This window comes from Pezoporus wallicus, unplaced genomic scaffold, assembly GCF_028554395.1.
Source record: "Pezoporus wallicus isolate ANWC-B61680 ecotype Strahan unplaced genomic scaffold, APGP_CSIRO_Pwel_v1 contig_10813, whole genome shotgun sequence".
In the NCBI taxonomy this organism is placed as follows: Eukaryota; Metazoa; Chordata; class Aves; order Psittaciformes; family Psittacidae; genus Pezoporus; species Pezoporus wallicus.
Genome location: NW_026642940.1, coordinates 5,886 through 28,053, shown reverse-complemented (window position 1 = coordinate 28,053; position 22,168 = coordinate 5,886). Strand labels below are relative to the sequence as shown.

The window sequence follows — 22,168 nt, the reverse complement described above, 5'->3', positions numbered from 1 at the left end:
CAGCATCCCCGACTCCCCCTCCTCGCCGAGAACATGGTGCCTCCCGCTCCCCACCTCCGCCGTCCGCCGCCATCTTGGCGCCTCCTCAGCGCGGGGCCGGAGCGGGCTCGGCCGGCCTCAGCGGTGGAGCGAACCACCGCGGGGGCGGGGGGGGGGGGGGGGGGGGAAACAGGGGGAGGCGGGGACGGAACCACTGCGGGGACACCCGGGGGGGGTGTGGAGAAGCTAACGGGCCGGATCGGACCAACGGGCAAGGGCTGACAGGAGCGGGCGGTACCACCGGGGTAGGGGCGGGGGGCGTGTGCCGGCCCGGGCGGAACCATGCGGAGGCGCTGGTAGGGGGGGCTCCCGGAGGAGGGGGCTCGGTCCGGTTGCCGGTGCCGCTGCCATGGCCTCGAACTGCGCGGGGGGCTCGGCGGCGGGGGGCGGCGGGGCGGCGCTGGGCACGGTGCTGAGCGCCAGTAAAACCAAGACCAAGAAGAAGCACTTCGTGTGCCAGAAGGTGAAGCTGTTCCGGGCCTCGGAGCCGCTGCTCAGCGTCCTCATGTGGGGAGCCAACCACACGGTGAGCGCGGGGCCCCTCGGCCGCGGACATCCTCATCCCGGGACCCCCAGACCCAAGGGACGGAGCCTTCATCCTCCTCATCCCTCGCCCCCTCCCTCCTTCCCTCAGGCAGGGCTCAACCCAGGCCCCTCGCCCCCCCACACCCCTTTACCCCTTTATCGCAGCCTTTCCCCCCCCCCCCCGGCAGTCGATCCCTTCCCTGGATCCCTGCTCCCTCCCTGGATCCCTGCTCCCAGCGCACTCCCGGGTCGGCACCGCTCCCTCCCTTCCCCGGCCCAGGGAGCCCTGTGAGGGCTCCGCTGCTTCCCGCTTGTGTCCCTGTGGTGCCGTTCTTGTGGGGCTGGGGCTCCTTCCCCAGTGTCCAGGCGGTTTGGGAGCCCCTATGGATCAAGGTGGGGTGTGTCGGGTTCCCCCCCCTCCCTCCCCGGATCAGGGTGTGTTCCCTCTCCCTATGGATCGGGGTGTCCCTGTCTTTCTCACTGCTGCCAGACACGTCCCTGTGCCGGAGCACGCAGCCCCCGCACACCCACCCGTCTGCCTGCGGCCTCTTCCCAACCCCTTTTCCATCCCCTCTTCCTCAGCGCTCCTGGGTCTTTATCCCGGGATTGGGGGGGGGGGGGAGCGATGCCCTTTTGGTTAACGCCCCTTTGTGCAAGGTGCTGGTGCCCTGAGCGCATCCCTTTGACACCCCCTGTCCCATCCCTATGGCACCGTTACAGCGCGGGGTCGAGGTCCCACTCGCACGGTGACAGTCCCGGTCTTCACAGTGATGCCTCTCATCTCCATCCCAAAGGACAAAAGGGTCTTTTGGCTCCGTTCTGCCCAACCTCGTGTTCCCTTTGACTTCAGGCTTTCGCTGCTGGACTCTTGGTTTCTCTGGGTGATGGCTTGGTCCAGGTCTCGCTCAGGAGGGGGCTCCCTTGGGAATGCCTGTGATGGCTCAGTGCTTTCATCCCTCTCCTTTGGAGGTTCCCAAAGCCAGCTTTCATGTTTTGGCTCTGGAAACTTCTCCCTCGTCTCTGATGCCAGGCGCAGATCTCGTGCTGGGAAGGAGGATTGATTTACCACTGCTCTCTCCGGGATGTGGGGAATGGATGCTGTGCATTCAGGTAGTCAGAGAACCCACAAACCTCATCCCTTCCTAAGTTAATATGCTCCTAGGGCTCAAAGACACCTATAGTGGATTAGTGGCTGTTTCCTAGAGAGTGAAAGGGATTTAAGCTTTAATTTTTGCAGGTACCAATAGCACACACACACACAATGATGAGAATTGCATTTCCAGCCTGCCTGATGCTGGAGTGAAGCTTCCAAATGTAGTTCAACGCAGCTGCCTTTCTGAGTCAAAGGATGTTCCAGTGCTTGCTTGCTCAGAGCCTTCCCAGGAAGCAGGGTAATGAGTTTTAATGAGGCTTTGATCAGTGGAGCCCTGAAGAAATGGAAATCGGAGGGATTCTTTGGAGTTTCATCTGCGGCCCCTTAGGGACAGTTGTTGCTTGGTGGCAATTACCCTTTCTGGGGTGAGCTTCTTGTAGCAGGAGGGATCTGGCAACTTTTTTAGGCACTGGATCAGGGCAATGGGATTTCTGGAGCACTTGGCTATGAAATGCTTAGGGAAAGGGAGGAAGCTGCGGTGGTGGTGAGCACAGAGCTGGTAGTGAGGCTGTCTCCAATGGGTGTTCTGAAGAAGCTGCTTCCAGAAAGGAGGACCCGAGGGGGCTGGGAAGGGGGTGAGAACGTTTCAGCTGTGACCTCCTCACCCTTGGAAATCCAGGGTTCCCCAACAAATTCCTGCTGGTTTTCCTCCATCTCTCTGCTGCCGATCTCGGTCTGGGTTTGGGTGACTCCTGTGAGTGCCCGAGCGCTGTTGAGGTGGCTTTGATGGCACTTGAGCTGCTGCTCATCCCAGTGTGCGGCTGGGAGATGGTGTGGGTGCTTTATGGGAAGTGGGTGTGGGCAGGACCTGTTCTCGGGGGTGCCATGGAACTTCATTCAAAACCTCTTTTCTGGGGGGTTCTTTAGTATTCGGCTCCTGAGCCACGGCTTTACAAGGAGAGGTGAATCTCTTGGCTGTGCCTGTGGAGCCCTCCCTTGGGGTCTTCTATAGCAGGAGGAGATGCATGGCTGTTGGCGCAACCACGAGGCTGTGCCAGGGAGATCCTGTCCATTTGGGATGAACCTTTTAGTGGGCAAAGCAACCAGAACACCCATTTTCCCCAATCCACCATTTCTGTTGACTGAAGGCATTCCCTTGGGTCCATTAACCGAGTCTGGCAACAGCTCGGCCCTGCCTTGTGTTTAAACAAGCCTGTGAGCAGCTGGTGTGCATGCAGACAGTGCTGGCTCTGGAGAGGTTCAGGAGCAGGGATGCTGGCACACCAAGAGCAGGAGCTGGTTTCTGGAGCACCAGTTTGGAGCCTTTCTGGGTCTTAGCTGTCGTGGGGCTCCCCAGCCAGCGTTTAAACTGCCTGGATTGGGATTGGGATGGGACTGGGGCTGGTTTAATCAAAGCCAAATGTGGGTGGGATTAGTCCAAGAGCTCACTTTGGGGCTAAGAAACCAGAGAGAGGAGAACTTGTGCAGCTAGGAGGGAAAAGTGGAGTCCCAGAGGCTCACTCTTGATGTCCGAGTTTGCTGTCAGGCGCTGGGGAATCCAGCAGCCGTGGCCATGGTTCCTGGGGAAGCTCTGCTGTCGTCACGGCATTGCAAGAGGAGACTCAGCTCCTGGGGCTGGGCTCCGTGCGTGTTCTCCATCCATGCCCTGGCTGGATGTGCAAGGAGGGGGGAACGTTGGGATGGTTCTGGAAGGGAGAAGCCATCTCGCAAGAGGAGCGAGATGAGCACAGCAGCGTTGTGTGATGCTCTGGAAACCATAGAAACGGTTGTAAGGTGCTGATTCTACCAGGCACTGGGATCCCAGGGACTTGTTGGAGAGGTGACTCTTGGATCCGTTTGGCGACAGCCCCCGGAGCTCTGTGGGTGTTGGTAGGGAAAGGTGGGTATAAACAGACCCCATGTTTGTGGAAATGGGTAGATCTCTTCCTCTTGCTCTGTGGATCTTGCCCAGGGCAGGCTCCTGCTCTCCCTGGATCACTGGCTGAGGCACCAGCACGTCTGGGACCCTTCAGAGTGGTGCTGGTGCAGAACGCAGCTATGGAGTATTCCAGTGGAAGAACTGGGATTTGCAGCACGCTTCTCCCTTCTCTGCAGCACTGGGTTTGGTGTTGCCAGAGCAGCATCTGCCACATAGCAAGCATTTAAGTCCCATCAGTTGGTGCTGGCACAGGGTAAAGAGTGTGGATTTGTGCTTTCCGGCACTTGCTGTCTGCTGTGCCTCTGATTGACCTCTGGAGAGTGCAACATATGGTGATGGATGATCAAGGCCCTTGCTCTGAACCTTCTTATCCAGGGACCTCCTGTTAAAATAGAGATTCCAGGAGGCTTTTTCCTTCTTGGGCCATGGAGAGAAGAGGTTTTCCTGGGTGGTTCAATAAGGAAAATGGGGCTCAGTTGCCTGCTCTGCCCCTGACTCGTGTGGCTGAGGGTGGTTGAAGCAAGGGAAGCACTAGCTCTGCTTGCCTGTGCATGGATGGGGAGGACAGATGCTCTCCAGTGGTCCTGAGGCCCTGCTGAGGTGCTGGGGCACAGCCTGCCCCACATCAGCAAGGCAGCACTGACCGATTCAGCCTGTGCTGCAGCTCCATTGGGATGCAGGATCCTTTGCAGCAGGCTTCAAAGTACTTCCTCAGGGCAGAGGTGGGTTTGCTGTCATTGGGCGATGCTGCTTTTCCCTCTTAAAGCCCAAAGTGTCCCCAGAGCACTGAGAGAAATCAAGATTCATGCTTCCATAGCACTGCATGGGGGGGTATTAGCTTGGATACTGCTTAATCATGCTTTAATTCATGGAAAACTCTTTTTTCCTCAAATCCCTGCACAGAGAGCCCAGCAGAGGCAAAGTTTTGCTGCAGATGTGAGTTTGTCTCCATGCTGAAGTGATTTTTCTATGTGTCTTTTACCTGCTTCCCCGGAGGATTCTGAAGTTTAACTAATCCTCACAAAGCACTTGGAAAGTCTGCTTGAAAGACTTGGAGAGGGGCAAAGTATTTTTCCTTCCCTGAGCAAATTCCTGGTGTAAAGAATCCTGGAGAGGAGACTCACACACTCCATCATCTGGCTCTTGTTAGTAAACAGCTCGCATTTTCCCATCAATTTACTAATGGTAATTGCTACTCTGAGGCTACAGTCAGGTTTTGAAACCAAATCCTGCCTGGCCCATTTGTCCCTGAATGACACACGCTATTGATGTGTCTCGGAGTGAAAAAGGACTTGGCTTTGGTGGGGAAGACAAATTATCAGCTATAGATAAACCCAGCATCCTGCTGACTGCTCTTGCTCTGCAGTTCCAGTGACTGGAGAGTAAAAGCTGATCAGACAGAGGGGAGGGGGCATTTTCTAACCCACTGTTGCCCCAAGCCCTGGTCCCTGCTGCACTGGCCTCTGCCTGCCTTTCCCTCTCCGATGGCTGTTGGACACAGCAGGCAATGGGCTGCCTCACCTCTCTCCTGGCCGGGCTGACCTCGGGATGCAGCGGACTCCTTGCCTTGCTTGGGAAGTGGCTCCTTTGTTCTCACCGTAGGGGGAAACCAGCAGGGAAATGTGAAGCATCTCTTTCTTCCCTCCCCTGCTGGTGCCTTGGGAAGATGTCAGTTGGTTTGGCTAAAATGTGTCTTGTTTTAATGCCTCTCAGAGCCTGGCACGTCTGAGCCTTTTGTGAGGAGCATGTCCCATTCACGCTGTCCCTCCTGGGGAAGGGCAGCAGTGGCAAATGCTCTTCTTCGTGGTGCTTTCAGCCTGGACTGGTCCCTGTCAGGTTGTGTGTATGTCCCCTACCCAGGGGAACAGAAAACTGCTCTAAGAGGACTGTGCAAAACCAGGGGCTTATTTTCCAGAGGATTCAAAGGTAGATGGTGAGATCTGAAAAGCTGGATGTGTTACAGGAAACCTGCAGGGGCTGGAGAACAGGGCTCAGGGCTGAAGAGCTCCTGCTCTACATCAGCTGGTCTTAATTCTGGTCCCTTGGGGACCATTAAAGCATTTGATGGGGAGGTGTGGACCCCCCCCCCACCCCAGGCACAGGCTGTGATGCAGCAGGACCTGCTCCTTGCAGCCACTGTGCTTCCTACAGCAACCCATGTGGTGAGGGACCGAGGTGTGTGATGCGGTGCTGTGTCTGCTGCACCTCTGCTGTCTGTCTTGGCTGTGTCTGCTGCCTGGCTGTGTCTGCTGCACCTCTGCTGTTGGCTGCTGCCTCTTCCAAAGACCCCAATCCAAGACCTCACTGTGCACCTTGTACCCAGAGCTCTCCCCAGGTCCTGGCAGGGACAGACCTCCTGCAGCTGGGTGACGGTGTCGTCTCTTTTATGAGCACCAGGTGGGTCAGACCCGTGGGGCAGGGCTCCCCAGGGGCTTGCTGGGCACCTCATCACTCTGCACCTTGCTGTGACCTTGCCTTCTGTAGCAGAAATACTCCGAGACACAGACTCTGCTATATATAATCCCTGCTCCACGCCTCTCCCTGGGGAGAAGGCGAGAGAGCAAACATGTGCCAGGCGTTCGTCACGTTGCGCTCGGAGGCTGCTCACATTCCAGCATGATGTGATGATGAGCCGCAGGAGAGGATCCCTGTCCTGTCTGCTGCTGCTCTCCTAGGGTTTCACTTGGCACCGTGCTGCAGGACCTGGCCTGATAAGCCTTAGGAAGGGGAGCTGGATGCTGAGCCTTATACTGTGAGGAGGGAGGGGTTGGGATATCCCTATTGAAGGCAGTGTGGGGGCTTCCCATTCCAATCCCTTTGACGTCCTGAGGAAGGCATCGAGCGCAGGAGTCACTGTGGGAGCACACAGTGCGTGTCCTTTTGCTGGGACAAAACCACCCCCCACCATTCATGTTTGCTTTCAGACTGGTGTCAGGAGCAAAGGTGCAGTGACCAGGAGCTGCCTTGCGTGGTGGGGAACAGGCCATCAGTGACCAGTCAGTGATGCAGAGCCTGGCACAGACCCCTTCTCCCTGTCTCCTCCAGGAATCCCAGAGCATCCAGAAATCTCTGCTGACTGCAGCTGAAAGGGGGGGGAGAGGCTTCCTCAGAGGGGGATTTTTTCACTGGTGTCAGGCTGTTTTCCCTTGGGAAGAGTGGGGGCATCTTCTAAAGGAGCCGAGGAATCCTGGCGCACCGTTTCTGCCAGTCAGGAGGGTTGCAACAGGTACAACATTTGCTCTGAGCTTTGTGCTTTGGCAGAAATGAGGACATCCAGAGACGTCTTGACATCTCACTTTGCTAACGTTTGTGTCTCAGTTCCTGGCAGGGAGGAGACTCTCTCCAAATGGCTGTTCCCTCTCAGCATCCTTCCTCCGCTCGGGAACAAGCTGCTAATAGCTGGGAAGAGGCTGAGGACAGGCGTGTGGAAGGAGCTTCCCCTCCTGTTAGACAGCAAGAAATAGTGGCTGGAGGCAGCTACAGAATGAGCTGGTGCCCTGAGGGGAAAGTCAGTGCATGGAGCTGCTTGATGCAGCTCCCGGCAGGAGCTGGGAGCTGGACATCAGCATCTGGGACGTCCCTTTTGCCTTCCCTTTCTCCTACCTACTGCTCAAGGAACAGCCCTGGGCAGGATTGAGCCTTTAGCTGAAGTCAGGGGGTATTTTCCTCCCTGCTCCCATTGTGATTACAAATGATGGGAAGCCTGTGGCATTATTCATTCATTTGTGCAGCATTCTCCATACATCCCAAAGCACTTTATGGGAGTGCTTAATGCTCCTCGGTGCTGCTGTAAAGGAAATCCAAGGCAGAGCTTTAATGAGCACCATCTCTGCTCTTCACGGAGCCGTTCCCGGTTTACTTCCCGCTTATCTGTTGTGTGGGATGGCAGGCTCTGAAAATAGTCATCTTTTCTCATTGCAGTGTGTGTGTGTCGTTCTCTCCCGTCTGACATTTGTTAAATCTGCTCTGGTTTTGTCATTGGGAATGATGGGGAAAGGATGGGCTAAATCCATACCCTGTCAAAGGCTTGCTCAGAGCATCAGACAGCTCATCACACGTCTCTGGAGCTGGGGCCTCCCTTGGCCTCCTTAGGTTCAGATTAGACAGTAAAGAGGCTCTTCCCTGGGAGGGTGCTGAGGCGCTGGCACAGGGTGCCCGGAGAAGCTGTGGCTGCCCCATCCCTGGCAGTGTTCAAGGCCAGGTTGGACACAGGGGCTTGGAGCAAGCTGCTGCAGTGGAAGGGGTCCCTGCCCATGGCAGGGGTTGGAGCTGGAGGAGCTTTAAGGTCCTTCAACCCAAACTGTGTGATTCTGTGTTGCTGCAGAGCAGCTCCCTTTGTGCCTCCTTTTGTTTCTGCCTCCAGAGGTGCTGTGGCAGCAGCTCTTTGGACAGTATTGTGTGTAATGTTGCATGCAGGGAGCAGGGAATCCCGGAGCTGGAGTCCATGTCCTTAGGCTGATGGCTTGGACCCTGTTCCCAGGCAGCAGGGAAGTGCTGGTGGTTTCCAAGCCTATTGGAAGTCACTTGCCCTGCCCAAGGTGTTGGTGTTGGGAACAGACTCCAGGCCTGACTGCTGTCCAAACCCCGCTGTTGCCAGTGTTGGCTGCTCCTCTCCAGCATTACCTGCTTGGCACAAGAGTTATGGGAATGGAGCTGGAATGGAATGACTTCCTCAATCCAGTGGGTTAATATCAGTTCAGAGGGATGGGACTCGTGTGATTCCTGTGAGGTCCATGTGAATGGATGACACTGGGGCTGTCTTCAGTGCTGCCTCTTGACCTGCTCTTGAATCTGGCACAGCCTTGTCAGTGCCTGGGCTTGGCTGGAGCAGGGTGGCCACATCCAGCCCAGAGGTGGATTCTGTTCTTATGTGCTAGGTTTTTACCAGTGCTGTTTCGCTGCTGGGTGCTGTAGCATGAGCCTGGCTGTACAATAGTAGCTGCAGGTTCATTCTGTTGCTTCCCTTATTCCTGTGCTTGGCACACGCATGACTAAGGAGCAAAAACAATCTAGTGGAGTGACTCATCCCTTTCGAGAAGGTGGGATAAGAGCAACAAGAGACAGCAAAAGCATAGGAATAGCAGCCACAGGGGAGCTGTGCTGTGTTGCTCCCCCCAGTCTGCTCTGGCCACGTTGGAGGCTTCGGTCATCCATGATTTGTGATGGTGAGAACTGGTTAAGAGATTGGCTGATGCAACATTCCCTAAATAAAAGCAGAGGGGATTTATTTAAAACAGGAGATCTGCTATTTCTGTCGGTTTGTCTCAGTTCTAAGCTGTGTCTTGGATGATCAGCGGAAGGTGAAAAGATGGAAGAGCTGAGGTTGGCTCAAGAGTGCTCAGCACATGACTGACTGAGATGCTTCTACCGCTTGTAACCACAGTGTTCTCCAGGTTGCTTCAGCACAGCAAGTTGTTCTAAAAGTCTAATGGGTTTTATTGCTTCCAAACCAGCTTCTGGGGTGTTTGGCATCCCTGAAGTCCATTGACAGTAACTGCAGAGCAGTGGAACTTGGGGTTTGAGTCTCTGTTTCCTTTCTCTTTTAGATCAACGAGCTCAGCAATGTTCCTGTCCCTGTCATGTTAATGCCAGATGACTTTAAAGCCTACAGTAAGATTAAGGTGGACAATCATCTATTCAACAAGTAAGTAGGTGCTTCCCAACTTGTTTGTCTCTTTGCTGTGGCACGGTGACGGCCTTTTGGTTTGTTCCCTGTTGCAATGGCAAGAGGATATGGCATGGCTGCACACATGCCCCAAGTCTGTGCCCTGCCCAGACCCCTCAAGAGGCCATGGTGAGGGTCAGTTTGTCACTGAGATGCTGTCTCATGGTTTGGTTTATAGCCTTTGAGGGATAAGAAGTCTGGTAAGACCAGGCTCAGAAGTGGCACCACTGCAAAGCAAGTTACATGTGGATAACTGGACTGGACAGTTTAGAGTTCACAAGGTGTAACTTGTGCAGCAAACTCCAGCCCTAGGGCCTTGGAATCTTGGTTATGCACAAAACTGATGGAGGACAGTGACTCCTGCAGTGTCCTGTCTGGGTATTCCCCAAATCCCATGGAGCATGGAACAGAGGGCAGGAGTTTTCTCTCTGTGGCCTCCCGAGTTCCTTGTCCCTTTGGGACTGTTCACAGGAGACAGCTGTGAGGCTGTGTTAAACCTCTGGCCCAGGGGTTTTGTCTGGAGTTACCCCCTTTTCCTTTTCCTGGAGATGAAGGTTTGGAATCCCTGGGGAAGCCGTGGTTGTGACTGATGCTGAGCGCCGTGTTCTCCACCCTGGCTCTGTGTGTGTGTGGTGCTCCCTGATTAATGCTTCAGTTTCACTCAATTTTACAGGGATCAGTGTTGAGGAGTGGGAGTGTGATTCAAAAGTTTGTCTTCCCTGGCGCTTACAATTTGCAGTATCTGCTCTTCCCTCTTCTCCTACAGAGAGTTTGGTTTCCCACATATTAATGCAAAGGATTCTCATTGAGAATGAGCTGCCAACATCTCCCACTGTGTCCAAGCAGGACCATCCTCTCTGCTTCTTCCCACTGGGCAGACAAAGAGCTCTGCTAGGGAGGAGATGGCAGCATCCTTCAGCCATGGGGAATGCTGTGAGGTGTCCACTGTGCTCTGGGGAGGCCTGGCAGCAGAGCTGGCTCTGGAATGCTGGGGTCTGGAACGCGCCTGGCTGGAGCTGATCCCTGTCCTCTCCTTTGGGTTCTGGGTCAGACGGTTTGTCGCGTGTTGACCTTTCTTTTGATGCACCAGTGATCTGATCTGATCTGAAATCAGAGCTCCCCCCTTCCTTTCCTGCAGCTTTTCCTCTTGAACAGTAGCAGTGTGTTGCAGGGGGCAGCTGTGTTACTGAAGGGAACAAAGCAACAAAGGAAGGGGAAAGAGAGAAATGGTTCTGTCACATCTGTGCTTGTGACAGGGGAGATTGTTCTGTTCAGACAGACATCCTCATGCAAAAAGCCTTTTAGGCTTGCAAATGTTCCTGTGAGGAGGTGACTCTTGTAGGCATCCAGAGAAACAAGCTACCCTCATGAGGGTAAATACGTGCAGAATAGGGCCCTCGTAGGTAGGAGGGGGCTTGGCTATCCCGGGGGGGGGGGGTTAGCAGTGAGGTGGGAGAAGAATTGAGTGTGATTTCCCAAGCTGATCATTGCACAAGAATCTCTTTTCTGCTTTGCCCTAGGGAAAACCTGCCAAGTCGCTTTAAATTTAAGGAATATTGTCCACTGGTGTTCCGAAACCTCCGGGAGAGATTTGGGATCGATGATCAAGACTACCAGGTACAGTCTCTTCTCTCCCTGCCCTCCAAACACCTTTCCCTGGGATACAAGAACCAAACCGGCAGAGGAGATGTGATACAACATTCTCATGGGGCCAGTTTTTAGGGGTTTATTATCACAGTTGGAATGGGTTTCCCAGAACCCCAAGGGCTCACAGCAGCAGAGTAGATCTTGCTGTGCCAAGCACTGGGCAATTGCAGGATGAAAAGATGGTCCCCGCTGCAGAGAGCGTGCAGTCTAGGCAGGAAAGAAGAGGCAGCAGATGGCTGCAGACAGGCAGGAGCTGGAGGATAACCATGATCTAGTGCAGAACATCTGCAAGGAGAATGAGTCTGCCGTGGCTTCACAGGTTCGGATGCTGCTTTGACCAAGTGTGTGCCAAGGATTGGTGCTGTTGAATTGGGTTTATCGAGCTGGCTGCTGCTTTGACCCCAAAGGCCAAAGGCTCAGACTTGCCTTGGAGGGGAGATTTTCTTGTATTAATACCACTAAGCTTAAATCCAGTGAAAGAGATGGCACAACTCTTGCTGCTTGCAGGAGCTGTGTAGTAGCAGGCTTCTTGGAGACCTCTGAAACTGGGGGAAAAGCCAGTGCAGAAGAAGAGGGTGGCTTTGATAGCTGCATGGCCTTTAGCAGGCTGGGGTTAGGTAATTAAACCCGGTGTCTTTGGCATGGCTGCAGTTGATAAGGGCTGGCAGAGCTCCAGTACTCGCTGCTTGAGGGCTTCAGCTAAAATCCTCCCTGGAATCCACCAGCCCAGAGAGGCACCACAGCACTGGAGCAGTGGGTGAGTGGCACAAGCTGCTTGCTCTCTCCCTTCTTTGCTTCACTGCTGCCTGTGTTGTGAGGAGAGGAGATAGGAGCAGGGCTGTTCCTGCTGATCCCACCGCACTGTTTCCTTCTGGGAGTGTGTGTGTGTTCCCATGTCCACATACATCTCCCTATACCCTCCCCAAGCATGTCAGAATTCTCCCAGATTGTATCTAGATTATGCCTGATCTCACTCTGTTTCAAGGTTAGTATCATGAAGAGATCTGTTTTCTTAGCCCATGGCTTGCTACATTGGGAAGATGCTGCATCTACTCCATGCAGTCTCATGTATGGGGCAAAGAGCAGCTGTGTAGCGCCTGCATCCCATCCTCTGCCTCCTGGTCCAGACCAAGAGGGGAGCACACCGGCCTCTGTGAGAAGGGGTGACCTCTGGGGGTACCAGGCTCGGTGCTGGGGCTTTTTGCTGCTTAGTTTCATTGTCTCAGCTGCCTCTCTGCTGCCTGCCAGGGCTCATCCCACTCTGCTGCCTGTTCTCAGGCGTGCTGGGCACTCGGAGGCTGTTTGCTCAAACGGAGACGTGTTTTTCAAGCAGAACTGACAGTCAGCTTTGCTTTTCTTCTGCAAGGGGCCAGCCATCCCCAGGAGGAATGGCAAACGCTGCCTGCTGCAGCTCTGGGCTGGGTGAGTGCCCATGAGCTGACAGAGACAGAGCTGAGCCCAGGTTCTTTGCGCTGTCCTTACCTGCGAGCTGTGCACGCAGATCTCTCCTGCTTGTGATGGAAGAGCTCTTCTATTTTCAGGACATGCTTTTCTTGAGCACATGCCTGTGAGATTATTGGTTTCATTTATTCCCTCCTCCCCTCAGGCTTGTTCTCTGGGCACCGATGGTGCCAGAGAGAAGCAGCACCAGCACCTTCTGGGCTGTTGGCAGTGGCTCATGCCAGGCTGTGTGTGGCTCTTGAGGGGGCTGCTTGGCCAGCAGCACCCTGCCCCTGGGGTGCTTGTTGGTTCTCACTACCTGGTTTCTCTCATTGCCACTTTAGCTGTCGGTCTGAAGGATTACTTCTCCCATCTTTGGCTCTTTAGAAGCCGGCAGCTAGAACAGAAAGCAGAAAACATTTATTGAGCTAAATGCAGGTGGGTAAAATGTGATGGCTTCAGTGGGAATGGAGCCAGAATGCTAAATATAACACCCCAAGTGGGGAAGAGGTGGGAGTGACAGGAAGGGAGCGGAGTAAACCGAAGGGCTGTAAATTTGGTCATGTCCATATGTGGTCATGATTTCTGCTTCCCAGCTCTTCTACCAGAAAAGCTCTGTGGTTTTGAGGTGAGGGGTGATTAAATTGTGGAGCACGGACTCATTTGCAAATGTCAGTAAGAAGCAAAGGGGCTTTTTTTTTTGTTTGCCTTTCTTTTCCTGATGGTTTCTAAAGCCATTGGCAGGAGCCGAGATTTTCCCCTGCTTCATTAAAGTTTTAAAAGCTTTAAATGCTTCATTCTGAAAGGAAACCTCTGAGCTCACTTGCAGCGTGACATGGTAAATCCCTCTTTCACAGCAGGCTCTGCTCGCCTATCTGTCTGCAGAAGAGCAGGCTCCCTCTGCTGCCTGCTCCTCAGAAAGCTGAGAGGAGGAGAGAACAGTAACCAGCAGCTAAAATACACAGCATGAAATGCATTGTCCAGCCCTGACATCCTAAAAGACACTGAAGACCACCACCAAGTATCACTGTTTCAGAGCACAACTCAATTCTCCCCGTCTGCCTGCACCAGTGGCAAGGAAACAGCAGTGAGAGCCACCACTGTTGGCTGACAGAATGGTTTCTAAACCAGCACTGGTGACTGGGCTCATGGAGCTGGAAGGCAGCTGCTGGGGAGTGACACAGGAAACAAGCAGGAGACTGGGGACCTGTTTGACTTGGTGTGGAAGGTGTGAAGAGCAGGGGCTCCAGCAGTGGGATGAGGCTCCTTACCTGGGGAGAGGCTTCAGAACGCGTTGGGGCTCAGGGAATGTTGTGGATACTCTGCAGTCTGCCTGGGATTTTCCAGTCGTGCTGCAAGGAGGAAAAGAAGCTGCAATGGCTCGTTGCTAAGGGTGGAGACAGGGATATAAAGACAGATGCTGCTGGTTGTCGGAAGAACAACCAAGCTATTTATACTCCCAATCTTTTTCATCCCATTGTAGGAAGAGCAGAAGCTGAGGGTGGCTTTTGCTTCCAGGAGGACCTGTAAAGAATTCCCAGACAATGGTGGTTTTGCCAGTTTAGGCTGCTTGAGGGAAAAGAAGGCCATTTCCTTCACTGTATTCTGGTTTTCTTTAAGCCTTTAGAAATATCCTGACTGTTCTTAAGCTTCCAGGAGGAAAAGGAGGCTTGGCCTGTGTATGAAAAGCTCTTAGTAAAAAAACCTCATCAAAAATACACGCCAGGTGGTGGAGTGAACCAGGTAAATCAATAGCTGGGTTAACCTGGGCACTCAAGGATGCTTCCAATGGTCATGAGTGAAATGCTCTCCAAAGCTTGGCCACCGTCACGCTTACAGTGGACCACAGCATCCCTGGGATGTGTGCTGTTCCAGAGCCAGGGTGTGGAGCTGGCCCAGCTCCCCCAGGTCTCATCTGCTTTTGTTTCTTCCCCAGGGAGGTGGCAGCTTCGGCTTCTCCTCCCCACTTTGCTCTGTTCTGGTTCCCTCAGAACTCGGTGACACGCAGCGCGCCGGTGAACAGTGACAGCCAGGGCCGGTGCGGGGCCCGCTTCCTCACCACCTACGACAGGAGGTTCGTCATCAAGGCCGTGTCGAGCGAGGATGTAGCAGAGATGCACAACATCTTAAAGAAGTACCATCAGGTACGGTGAGTCTGGAAGCCTGGCGGGGAGGTGGCAGACACCTGGGGGAGCATCCGCTGATGGGGAGCTGGAGCTTGGATCTGCAGCGTGCGACCTGGCAGAGCTTGCAAAGAGCTGTTGCAGGAGGAAACGGTGTCTCTTAGCATTGGAGAGCCAGTCACGGCACAGCTGCCTGTTTCTTCTCAGTGCTGAGCCCCTTCCCAGCTCACCCTGTTCCTTGTATTGATGAATGATGGATCACTGGTACCTGAGATCCATAGACATGCTCCTAATTCCATCCTTTGAATTAGACTTCCCAGAGGAGCCAGGGAGGAGACAGGTACACGCAGCAGGGAAGGGAGGGCAAACTGGGACAGCTGGAAATGTCCTACCCTTGTCCACATTATCTGCCAGTGGACCTTCTCTTTGCTTTCTCTTCACTCACACAACCACAGGAAGTGAAGTTTAGCCAGTGCCAACAACACACTCCCTCTGCTGTGGGTCATGCACACCTAGTCTGCCACAGCAGACATGCACACACAGTGGGATGCTCTGTCTCAGCTCAGGGCTGGAAGGTCCTTACAATGCCCTGACTTGCTCTTCTTGAGACCCTCGGAGCCATTTGCAAGCCTCTTTCCTTTCCCATCGGTGTCAGATGGCTGGAACTGGAGGCTTCACTGTCAGCGTCTTGCTGAGCTGTCAGAGATGGGTTTGTGTGACAGTGCTGTCTTCCTCTGCCCTTCCCTTCCCTGCCCTCCTCCAGTTCATAGTGGAGTGTCATGGGAACACCCTCCTGCCTCAGTTCCTTGGCATGTACCGGCTCACCGTGGATGGAGTGGAAACCTACATGGTGGTGACCAGAAACGTGTTTAGTCACAGGCTGACTGTGCACAGGAAATACGACCTGAAGGTGAGGGTTTGGAGGGCAAGGCATGGAGCTGAGCTCCTTTTCCAGAGTGGGGGGAGTTGGTCTTTGTGACACCCATTTGACCATGTCCTGGGCTTTGGGTTTTGTTCAGGGGAAGCAAGTTTGGGGGGGCTGTGGATGGAGCTTCTCCTGGAGCTCAAATGTTGTTCCATTCCCACAATACAAGTGGCCTTTGCTACACCAGGGAGACCCATAAGCGTACCCCGGGCATGAAAAAGGGGCTGAGAACTGATGTTAAAGCTGCTTCTGTTATTTTTCTGCATGGAGGAATTAAATGGGGTTGAGGAATTCTTTGGGAATGTGACACATAGTGCAGCAATGCTCTTTTCTTTATTCTTTTATCAGGGCTCAACAGTATCCAGGGAAGCAAGCGATAAAGAGAAGGTATGGACCATCCCTGGCCAGCCTTTCCTTCCTCCAGGTGGTTGGAAGCACATGGATCCAACTGACTTCCCTTTTCCAAAGGGGTATTGAGCACGGGATATTAAATGGGCCTTGAGTGATAACCTGTTTCTGTCCCACCTTTCAGGCTGTGCCCAGTAAGTGCTCAGGAAGAGATGGTGCAGATCTGATGCTGCCCTACCCTGCTCTGTTATATTGACACTACCAGGAATGGGGGGAATTTGTTGGGGGACAATCCCCCATGTACCCAAGCCCACATTAGTGCAATGGTGTCTTTACAGAAGGATTTCTTCATAGCTCTCCCTGAGTACCAGACTGAGTCAGGTCAGCAGTTAGCTTTTGCAGCAGATGCTTCATAAACCAGAGCAGCTCATCTCAGGCTCTTGGCTATCTCAGTGTGTTATTCAGTTTGGTTTCTGGTGCCATTAGGGGAACTTGTGACTAAGAATCTGCCTCTGCAAAACTTTGGCTGTGATGCTGCTGGGAAAAGTCCTGTAGAAATCACAGTAGTAACTCACAGTACTACATGTTTTGCACATAGAATGTTCAGGTTTGGGACCACAGGGTATGTCTGCTCCAGCCTGGCCTAAAATTAGATCTCTGGTGTGAGCCAAGGATCTCCCATTTACACTGAATGCTCTGGTGTCAAGGCCCAGCTTGCTGGCTCTTTACCCCCCCAGCCTTTGCTGCTGCTGCACTTTGTCTCAGGCCATTCAGACTAGATCTGTCTAAAGCCACCAGACACTCATATGTCATTCTAAGAACAAAATCAATGAATTCCCAGTTGTACAAAGGGGTTTCATGTTCTTCCGTGGCCCTGAGAAGTGCTCAGGGCCTGCTGCAAGCGCATTCCTCCCAAGAGCAGTGGGTTTAAGCCTTTCCTCAAGTCTTCTGGAGGAGAAGCATGTTTTCCCCAAGCCTTCCTCCAGCCACAAGCCAACAAAATGGATTTCTTTCCTATTGTGGGAGCTGGTTGGGCCACCTCTGGCTGGAGCCCAGCTTTGGAGCTTTCAGCCTGCAGCAGCCTTTGAAGTTGGGTTGTTTTCTGTGTCTCCCTTCAGTTTCCCCTTAGGTCCAGCTCAGCACATGGATTCCCTGACAAACAGTGTGCTCTGCCTAATGCCGTTTTCATACTTAGTGGACAGGATGAGCCACTTCACCTTATAAACAGCCAGAACACCCTGGTGCAAGGCCACGCTTGGTCAGAGTCTCTGTGGCACTCCATGTACCAGCCCTCCCCCAGGAAGCCGGGCTTTGGAGAGTCTGACCCAGGCTTCTTGTTGCAGGCCAAGGATCTACCAACATTCAAGGACAACGACTTCTTGAATGAGGGCCAGAAGCTGCACGTTGGAGAAGAGAGTAAAAAGAACTTCCTGGAGAAGCTGAAGAGGGATGTGGAGGTAGAGTTTCCTGGGGAGGGGGGGGGGGGGCGGTGGCTTGTAACTGTCTCCCATAACTGGGTCCTCATTGTGGCCTCAGTAGTAGCTGCAAAGGATGCCATTCCTGGATCAGTCAAGCAAGTACAGTCAAGGATATGCTGGTTAGATTCTCTGGAGTCTAATAAGGGTTTAGCTCTCGCTACAGCCCATCCTTAGGGGGATACTGGCAGGGTAGGACTGATAATCTCTGATCCCACGTGGATGCTGCTGTTCTCACTCATCTCTTTCTCCCAGTTTTTAGCTCAGCTGAAGATTATGGACTACAGCTTGCTGGTTGGGATCCACGATGTTGACCGAGCAGAGCAGGAAGAGATGGAAGTGGAGGATCGGGCAGAGGACGAGGAGTGTGAGAACGATGGGCTGGGAGGCAACCCCATCTCCTCCTATGGCACCCCCCCTGACAGCCCTGGCAACCTCCTCAACTACCCACGTTTCTTTGGGCCCGGGGAGTTCGATCCCTCTGTCGACGTCTATGCCATGAAAAGCCACGAAAGTGAGTATCCTGGGATGCTGGGAAGCCCTGGAGGGCAGAGGGGGGGTGTCCTGTGGTCTGGCTGGGCTGAATGGAATGGGAGGACTGTGCACACAGAGAGAGGGATTCTGCCAAGTGTCTCTCCTTTGCCGTGCAGTGCCTGGTTGTGGATGGTGAGAGTTGGAATGGGTAGATGTGATGCTTGGAGAGCAGTGGCATGGTCAGAGAGCATGTGGGCCTCTAGTGTGCTGTTTCCAGTCCTTCTCTACCCCTTTACAGCCTCCAGCTCCTTGCTTTCTCTGCTGTATGCAGCAAAGCAGCCACGTATTTCTAGAGGAGGGGGGCTTTGCTCAGAGCTCAGGGTGTGCTAGCGACTCTCTTGCCTTGCTAGGTGCCCCCAAGAAGGAAGTGTACTTCATGGCCATTATAGACATTCTTACGCCATATGATGCGAAGAAGAAAGCTGCACACGCTGCCAAAACAGTGAAACATGGGGTAAGCAGCCACCCACTGCAGGGAGGATGGGCTTTGGGGCTTCTGCTTTGCCTGCGTGCGCATGGGTGATGCCTCCTGACTCTCATTTTTCTATCAGTATGGAAGTTCTCCAGTGATTCCATGGCCAAGAGCAGCTCTTCCCTCGTTTAGCATCTTCTCAGACTGTCTTGCAAAGGTTTTCCCAGTTTGGGAGGTGCTTGATTTCCCTGGTGTGACACCAAATTGCCTCACAGAGCAGAATAGACTGGCTTGCAGTTGGGCGTGATACCCTATCCCCATCCTGGGGCCAGTCCCGCTCCCTAGTAGCAATCCCAAGCTTCCCGAAAGGGCTTGGAAAGAGCCTGGTTTAGGAGGACATGGAGTTTTTCATGCTCCTTCCAAACCATATGAGAACAAATCCAGTGCTTTGACTCAGGGGTCTGCAGAAGATCCAACTGGACCTAAAATCAGTTCCTTGGGGATATCTCTTGACCTCTTGATGGGTTTTTTTCCCCCCTAGAACCTGCAGTTTGTTATGGGTCTGTGCCAGGCTGTGCCGACATGATCCCTCCCTTCTGTCCTCCCTTCTCTCCCCTTGGCACTGCTGCCCTTGGAGGAAGGTGTTGTGACTCCTGTCTCCTCTCTGCCTTGCAGGCTGGGGCAGAGATCTCCACCGTGAATCCAGAGCAGTACTCTAAGCGCTTCAATGAATTTATCTCCAATATCCTGACATAGTCGTCTTCAGCCTTCAGCGAGACATGAAGAGGAAGAGGGGGCTACTTCCAAACAGAGAACGCAGCCTGTGACACTAAAACAGACACTGTAGCAGCATGTGGGGTGTGCGTGTGTGTGCGTGTGTGAGTGTGCAAGAGCGAGTGCGTGGCACTGCGTGACTTAAGAGAAAAACTCATTCTAGGTGCACCCTCCAACAGTCCACTTGACCCAGGTGGAAAAGTGGGTTTTTATGTTAACAGAAGTGCCCAGACACAGATTTGAGGGCTTTTTAAAACAAGCAAAGTGCATTGTTTCAGCGCTGCTCTTTCTAATGACATTTTCTCCTCTCCGATCAAGAGAAGCCCATAGGGATATGATACGTGGCACTGTCTAGAAGGGGTCGCTCTAGATCACGTTCAGTGGGAGTGAAGCAGTGCCTGGTTCCACAAACTACTATTTTGGGGGTTTTTTATTATTGGACTGTCTTTACCCGAAAGACACACAAACCCTTTTATTTCCCTCTTGGTAGGAATTGGAAGGAAACTAGCTCACCATTTCAAGGACAGAAAATACTACTCTGATAAGGAGGAGTCGCTGAACTTTAGGTAAATTCAGACTGGGACACTTTATGCTTTTGGGTTAATTTAAGCAAGACAAACTTTTGTAACTGCACTTGGTTTCCAAGAAAGATGAGGGAAATGAACATCTACCAAAGATGATCACTTAAAGAGGTGTAACTCCTAGAACGGAAAGAAACAGGTATGAGAAGTAGTAGAGGCATTGAATGACCTCAGATCATAATGTGCTCGGACCCATTGTGCTTTAATTTGGCCAGCTATGAAGATTTCATAAAAGGAAAAAGAAAAAGGCATTTTGTACCTGTAGATATGGGATATATTTGAGTATCCGGAGCGTTTCCCTGTCGCACCTCAGTCGGGAATTACCGTGTCTCTTAGGTGACAGCTTAACATCGCACTTCCGCCAGTGTTAATCTAGCTAATGTTCAGTCTTCCTTACTAGCCCCATCTGCAACAGGTACTTGAATTTGTTTCCTGACAGAGGTTCTTTGCTTAGGTGGTTCATTGTTCACATGGCAATGTGACTTGCACACGAAGGAATTGGACTTCGCTACCAGTGGGGAGTGCTGGGAGCTGGGACTGCGGAGCGAGTCTCCCAGCTCCAAAGGACTCAGGACTTGAGCTGTGGTTGGTTTTACTCTTCTCTGCTCCATACCCCTCTCTAGAGCAACAGTCAAGGAGTGGAAATGTTTGAACACTTGCGCCAGGTTATTCCCTCCCCTTCCTCCTCCCCTTTAAGGAATTGGAACTTATTGGAGTGACTGAAAAACGTCCTGTTTTGTCTCCAGAATGCTTGTACTATTTCTCACAGCCAAGCTTGTCAGACTTGCTTTGGGTTTCGTTAGCTCTGCTGCACACCACTTACAGATCTCTTGGTTCCTTTTTTTTAATTGTCTTTCTCTTTTTTGAAGCAGGATTTAGTGTTTTGAACAAACCTCTTGCAGTTGAAACATGTTGCTTCTCTGCCTTGAAACTGTTTTCACATATGCCTTTGTTTCGGGAATAAGCTGTTTCGAATGTCTGTCCTGTGCTGTAACACGTGCTACAGTTTGCTGTGTGGAATTTGGTCCTTTTGAGAGATAACTGGTGCTCATCACCTTCTGGTAATTTCCCTAGCCTAAACCTAGCTCTGGTCTGGATTCTGAATGTGGGCTTGGGGTTCTCGTAGATGTTCACACGCACATTTGTGATGTGAATCCCACAGGTCTCAACGTTGAAGGGGACAAAAAGGGGCTGAAGTCTCAGCCCACGAGAGTGCACTGTAAATAGAGTCTTTAAGAAAACAAGAATTCACATTAGGGGTCATAACGGGATCTGAATCTTTTCCTTCATTCATGGGTCATTCCCTTTGACACGGGACAGATCTCTTCTCCGCTGGAGTCCGGTCCTTGTTCTGTGTGATGTGGGGTTAACACACCATTGTCTGGGAGGCCTGAGAGTCTCATGTCTTAAGGTGTGTAGCTGGAAAAGCCACAAAACAAATGCAGCTATGAGAATGCTTTGAAAAAGGGAGGACTTGGAGGGTATCATCAGCTTGGTTTTGTGGGCATTATATTGGTTGCTTTTCTCTTAAAACACTAAGCACTTAAGTTTACTGTCGGAAATTAAATACCAATCACTTTTTATTCTTGACAGTTATAAAACTCTGCATTGAATCTGCAACTTTGGCCTGGTAAGTTTGTATCCTCCTTTGGGGAAACTAGCTGGGACCTTTGAAAGGCTTGAAATCATGCATTTGTAGAGGAAAAACAGAAGAGAGAAATGGGGGGAGGAAGAGAGAAGGGGATGAGTGAACTGCAGCCATCCTACAAAGCAAACAACCCAAAGAAAGTCAGCAGATGAAGCTTGCATAGCTCGGAGCAAGAGCCTCATTCATCACCAGGGCTGACATGAAAATGCAGTTAGTTCCTGCAGCAATCTTTCTGGAAGGCTGATGCTAAAGGGCTTAAGAGCAGTTAATTGTATTTTCTTATTCCACTCCAACCGACCTCCTTTGAGGATCAAATTGGCTGTCGCTGGCTCGGGTGACACCAAAAGCCCCATGAACTCCATTCACTTTAGCACTTCCCCAGTTCTGTCAAGTTGCCATATTTGTGTATTAAAGTAAGGACATGCGATTTCCTCACTTCCTGATGTATTCCCCAGGTATGGAACTTTGGTTTAACAGAAGCATTTTGTATATTGTTTACATTTGGAGCGGTAGCATTGCGTTGAAAAAATGCTCAGTTTTGGTTCTAGACAGTATTTTTCTTACCAGAATAAGAAGTGAAGCTGCAAATATTTGATTTCTTTTTAAAAGGGACTTTTTTTTTCTGTTTTTTTGGGGTTGTTTTGGTTTGGTTTTTTTTTAATCTTGTTTTAGGTCACTTTTTTAACTCGAAGTATTTAAAAGCAAAAAACCCCAGCCCTTTCAATTAATTCTTGCTTTTACCAACTGCTTGTGCTAGTTTGTTGTCTGTTTCTGGTGTGAATTTAGTTCTAGGTTGCTGAATGTAGATATTCCTGTCTGTAGCATGTACCCTGCAGAACACTTTACACTGAAGCACATTTTGACTGCAAACCACCCCTGGCTGAAAGAATTGCAGTGGGTAGCACATCCCTCAGAGCCTGCTCTGAGGGAAGGATGCGGCCAGGAATTATGGTGCAGTTCTTTGGGCAGCTGGAGGTTCAGAAAGGATTATTGGGGAAGC

At 52.2% G+C, this 22,168-nt stretch overlaps 1 protein-coding gene across 1 annotated transcript; it reads left to right on the top strand.

Moving 5' to 3' along the window:
* Positions 1-286: 286 nt before the first annotated feature.
* Positions 287-21,227, top strand: PIP4K2B (phosphatidylinositol-5-phosphate 4-kinase type 2 beta). The gene is made up of 10 exons (XM_057433227.1): positions 287-565; positions 9,143-9,240; positions 10,782-10,878; positions 14,340-14,492; positions 15,235-15,381; positions 15,745-15,783; positions 17,088-17,201; positions 17,475-17,733; positions 18,104-18,207; positions 18,841-21,227. Exons 1-10 carry the CDS (start codon positions 389-391, stop codon positions 18,919-18,921), a joined length of 1,269 nt encoding a protein of 422 aa, XP_057289210.1. The 5' UTR covers positions 287-388; the 3' UTR covers positions 18,922-21,227.
* The last annotated feature ends 941 nt before the right edge of the window (positions 21,228-22,168 follow it).

Excerpts from the sequence above, each read along its gene's own strand:
- PIP4K2B (XM_057433227.1), top strand. The coding sequence starts at position 389 with ATGGCCTCGAACTGCGCGGGGGGCTCGGCGGCGGGGGGCGGCGGGGCG. Across the intron at positions 566-9,142 it reads TGTGGGGAGCCAACCACACG|ATCAACGAGCTCAGCAATGT; the intron begins GTGAGCGCGGGG and ends TTTCTCTTTTAG. Across the intron at positions 17,202-17,474 it reads AGCTGAAGAGGGATGTGGAG|TTTTTAGCTCAGCTGAAGAT; the intron begins GTAGAGTTTCCT and ends TCTTTCTCCCAG.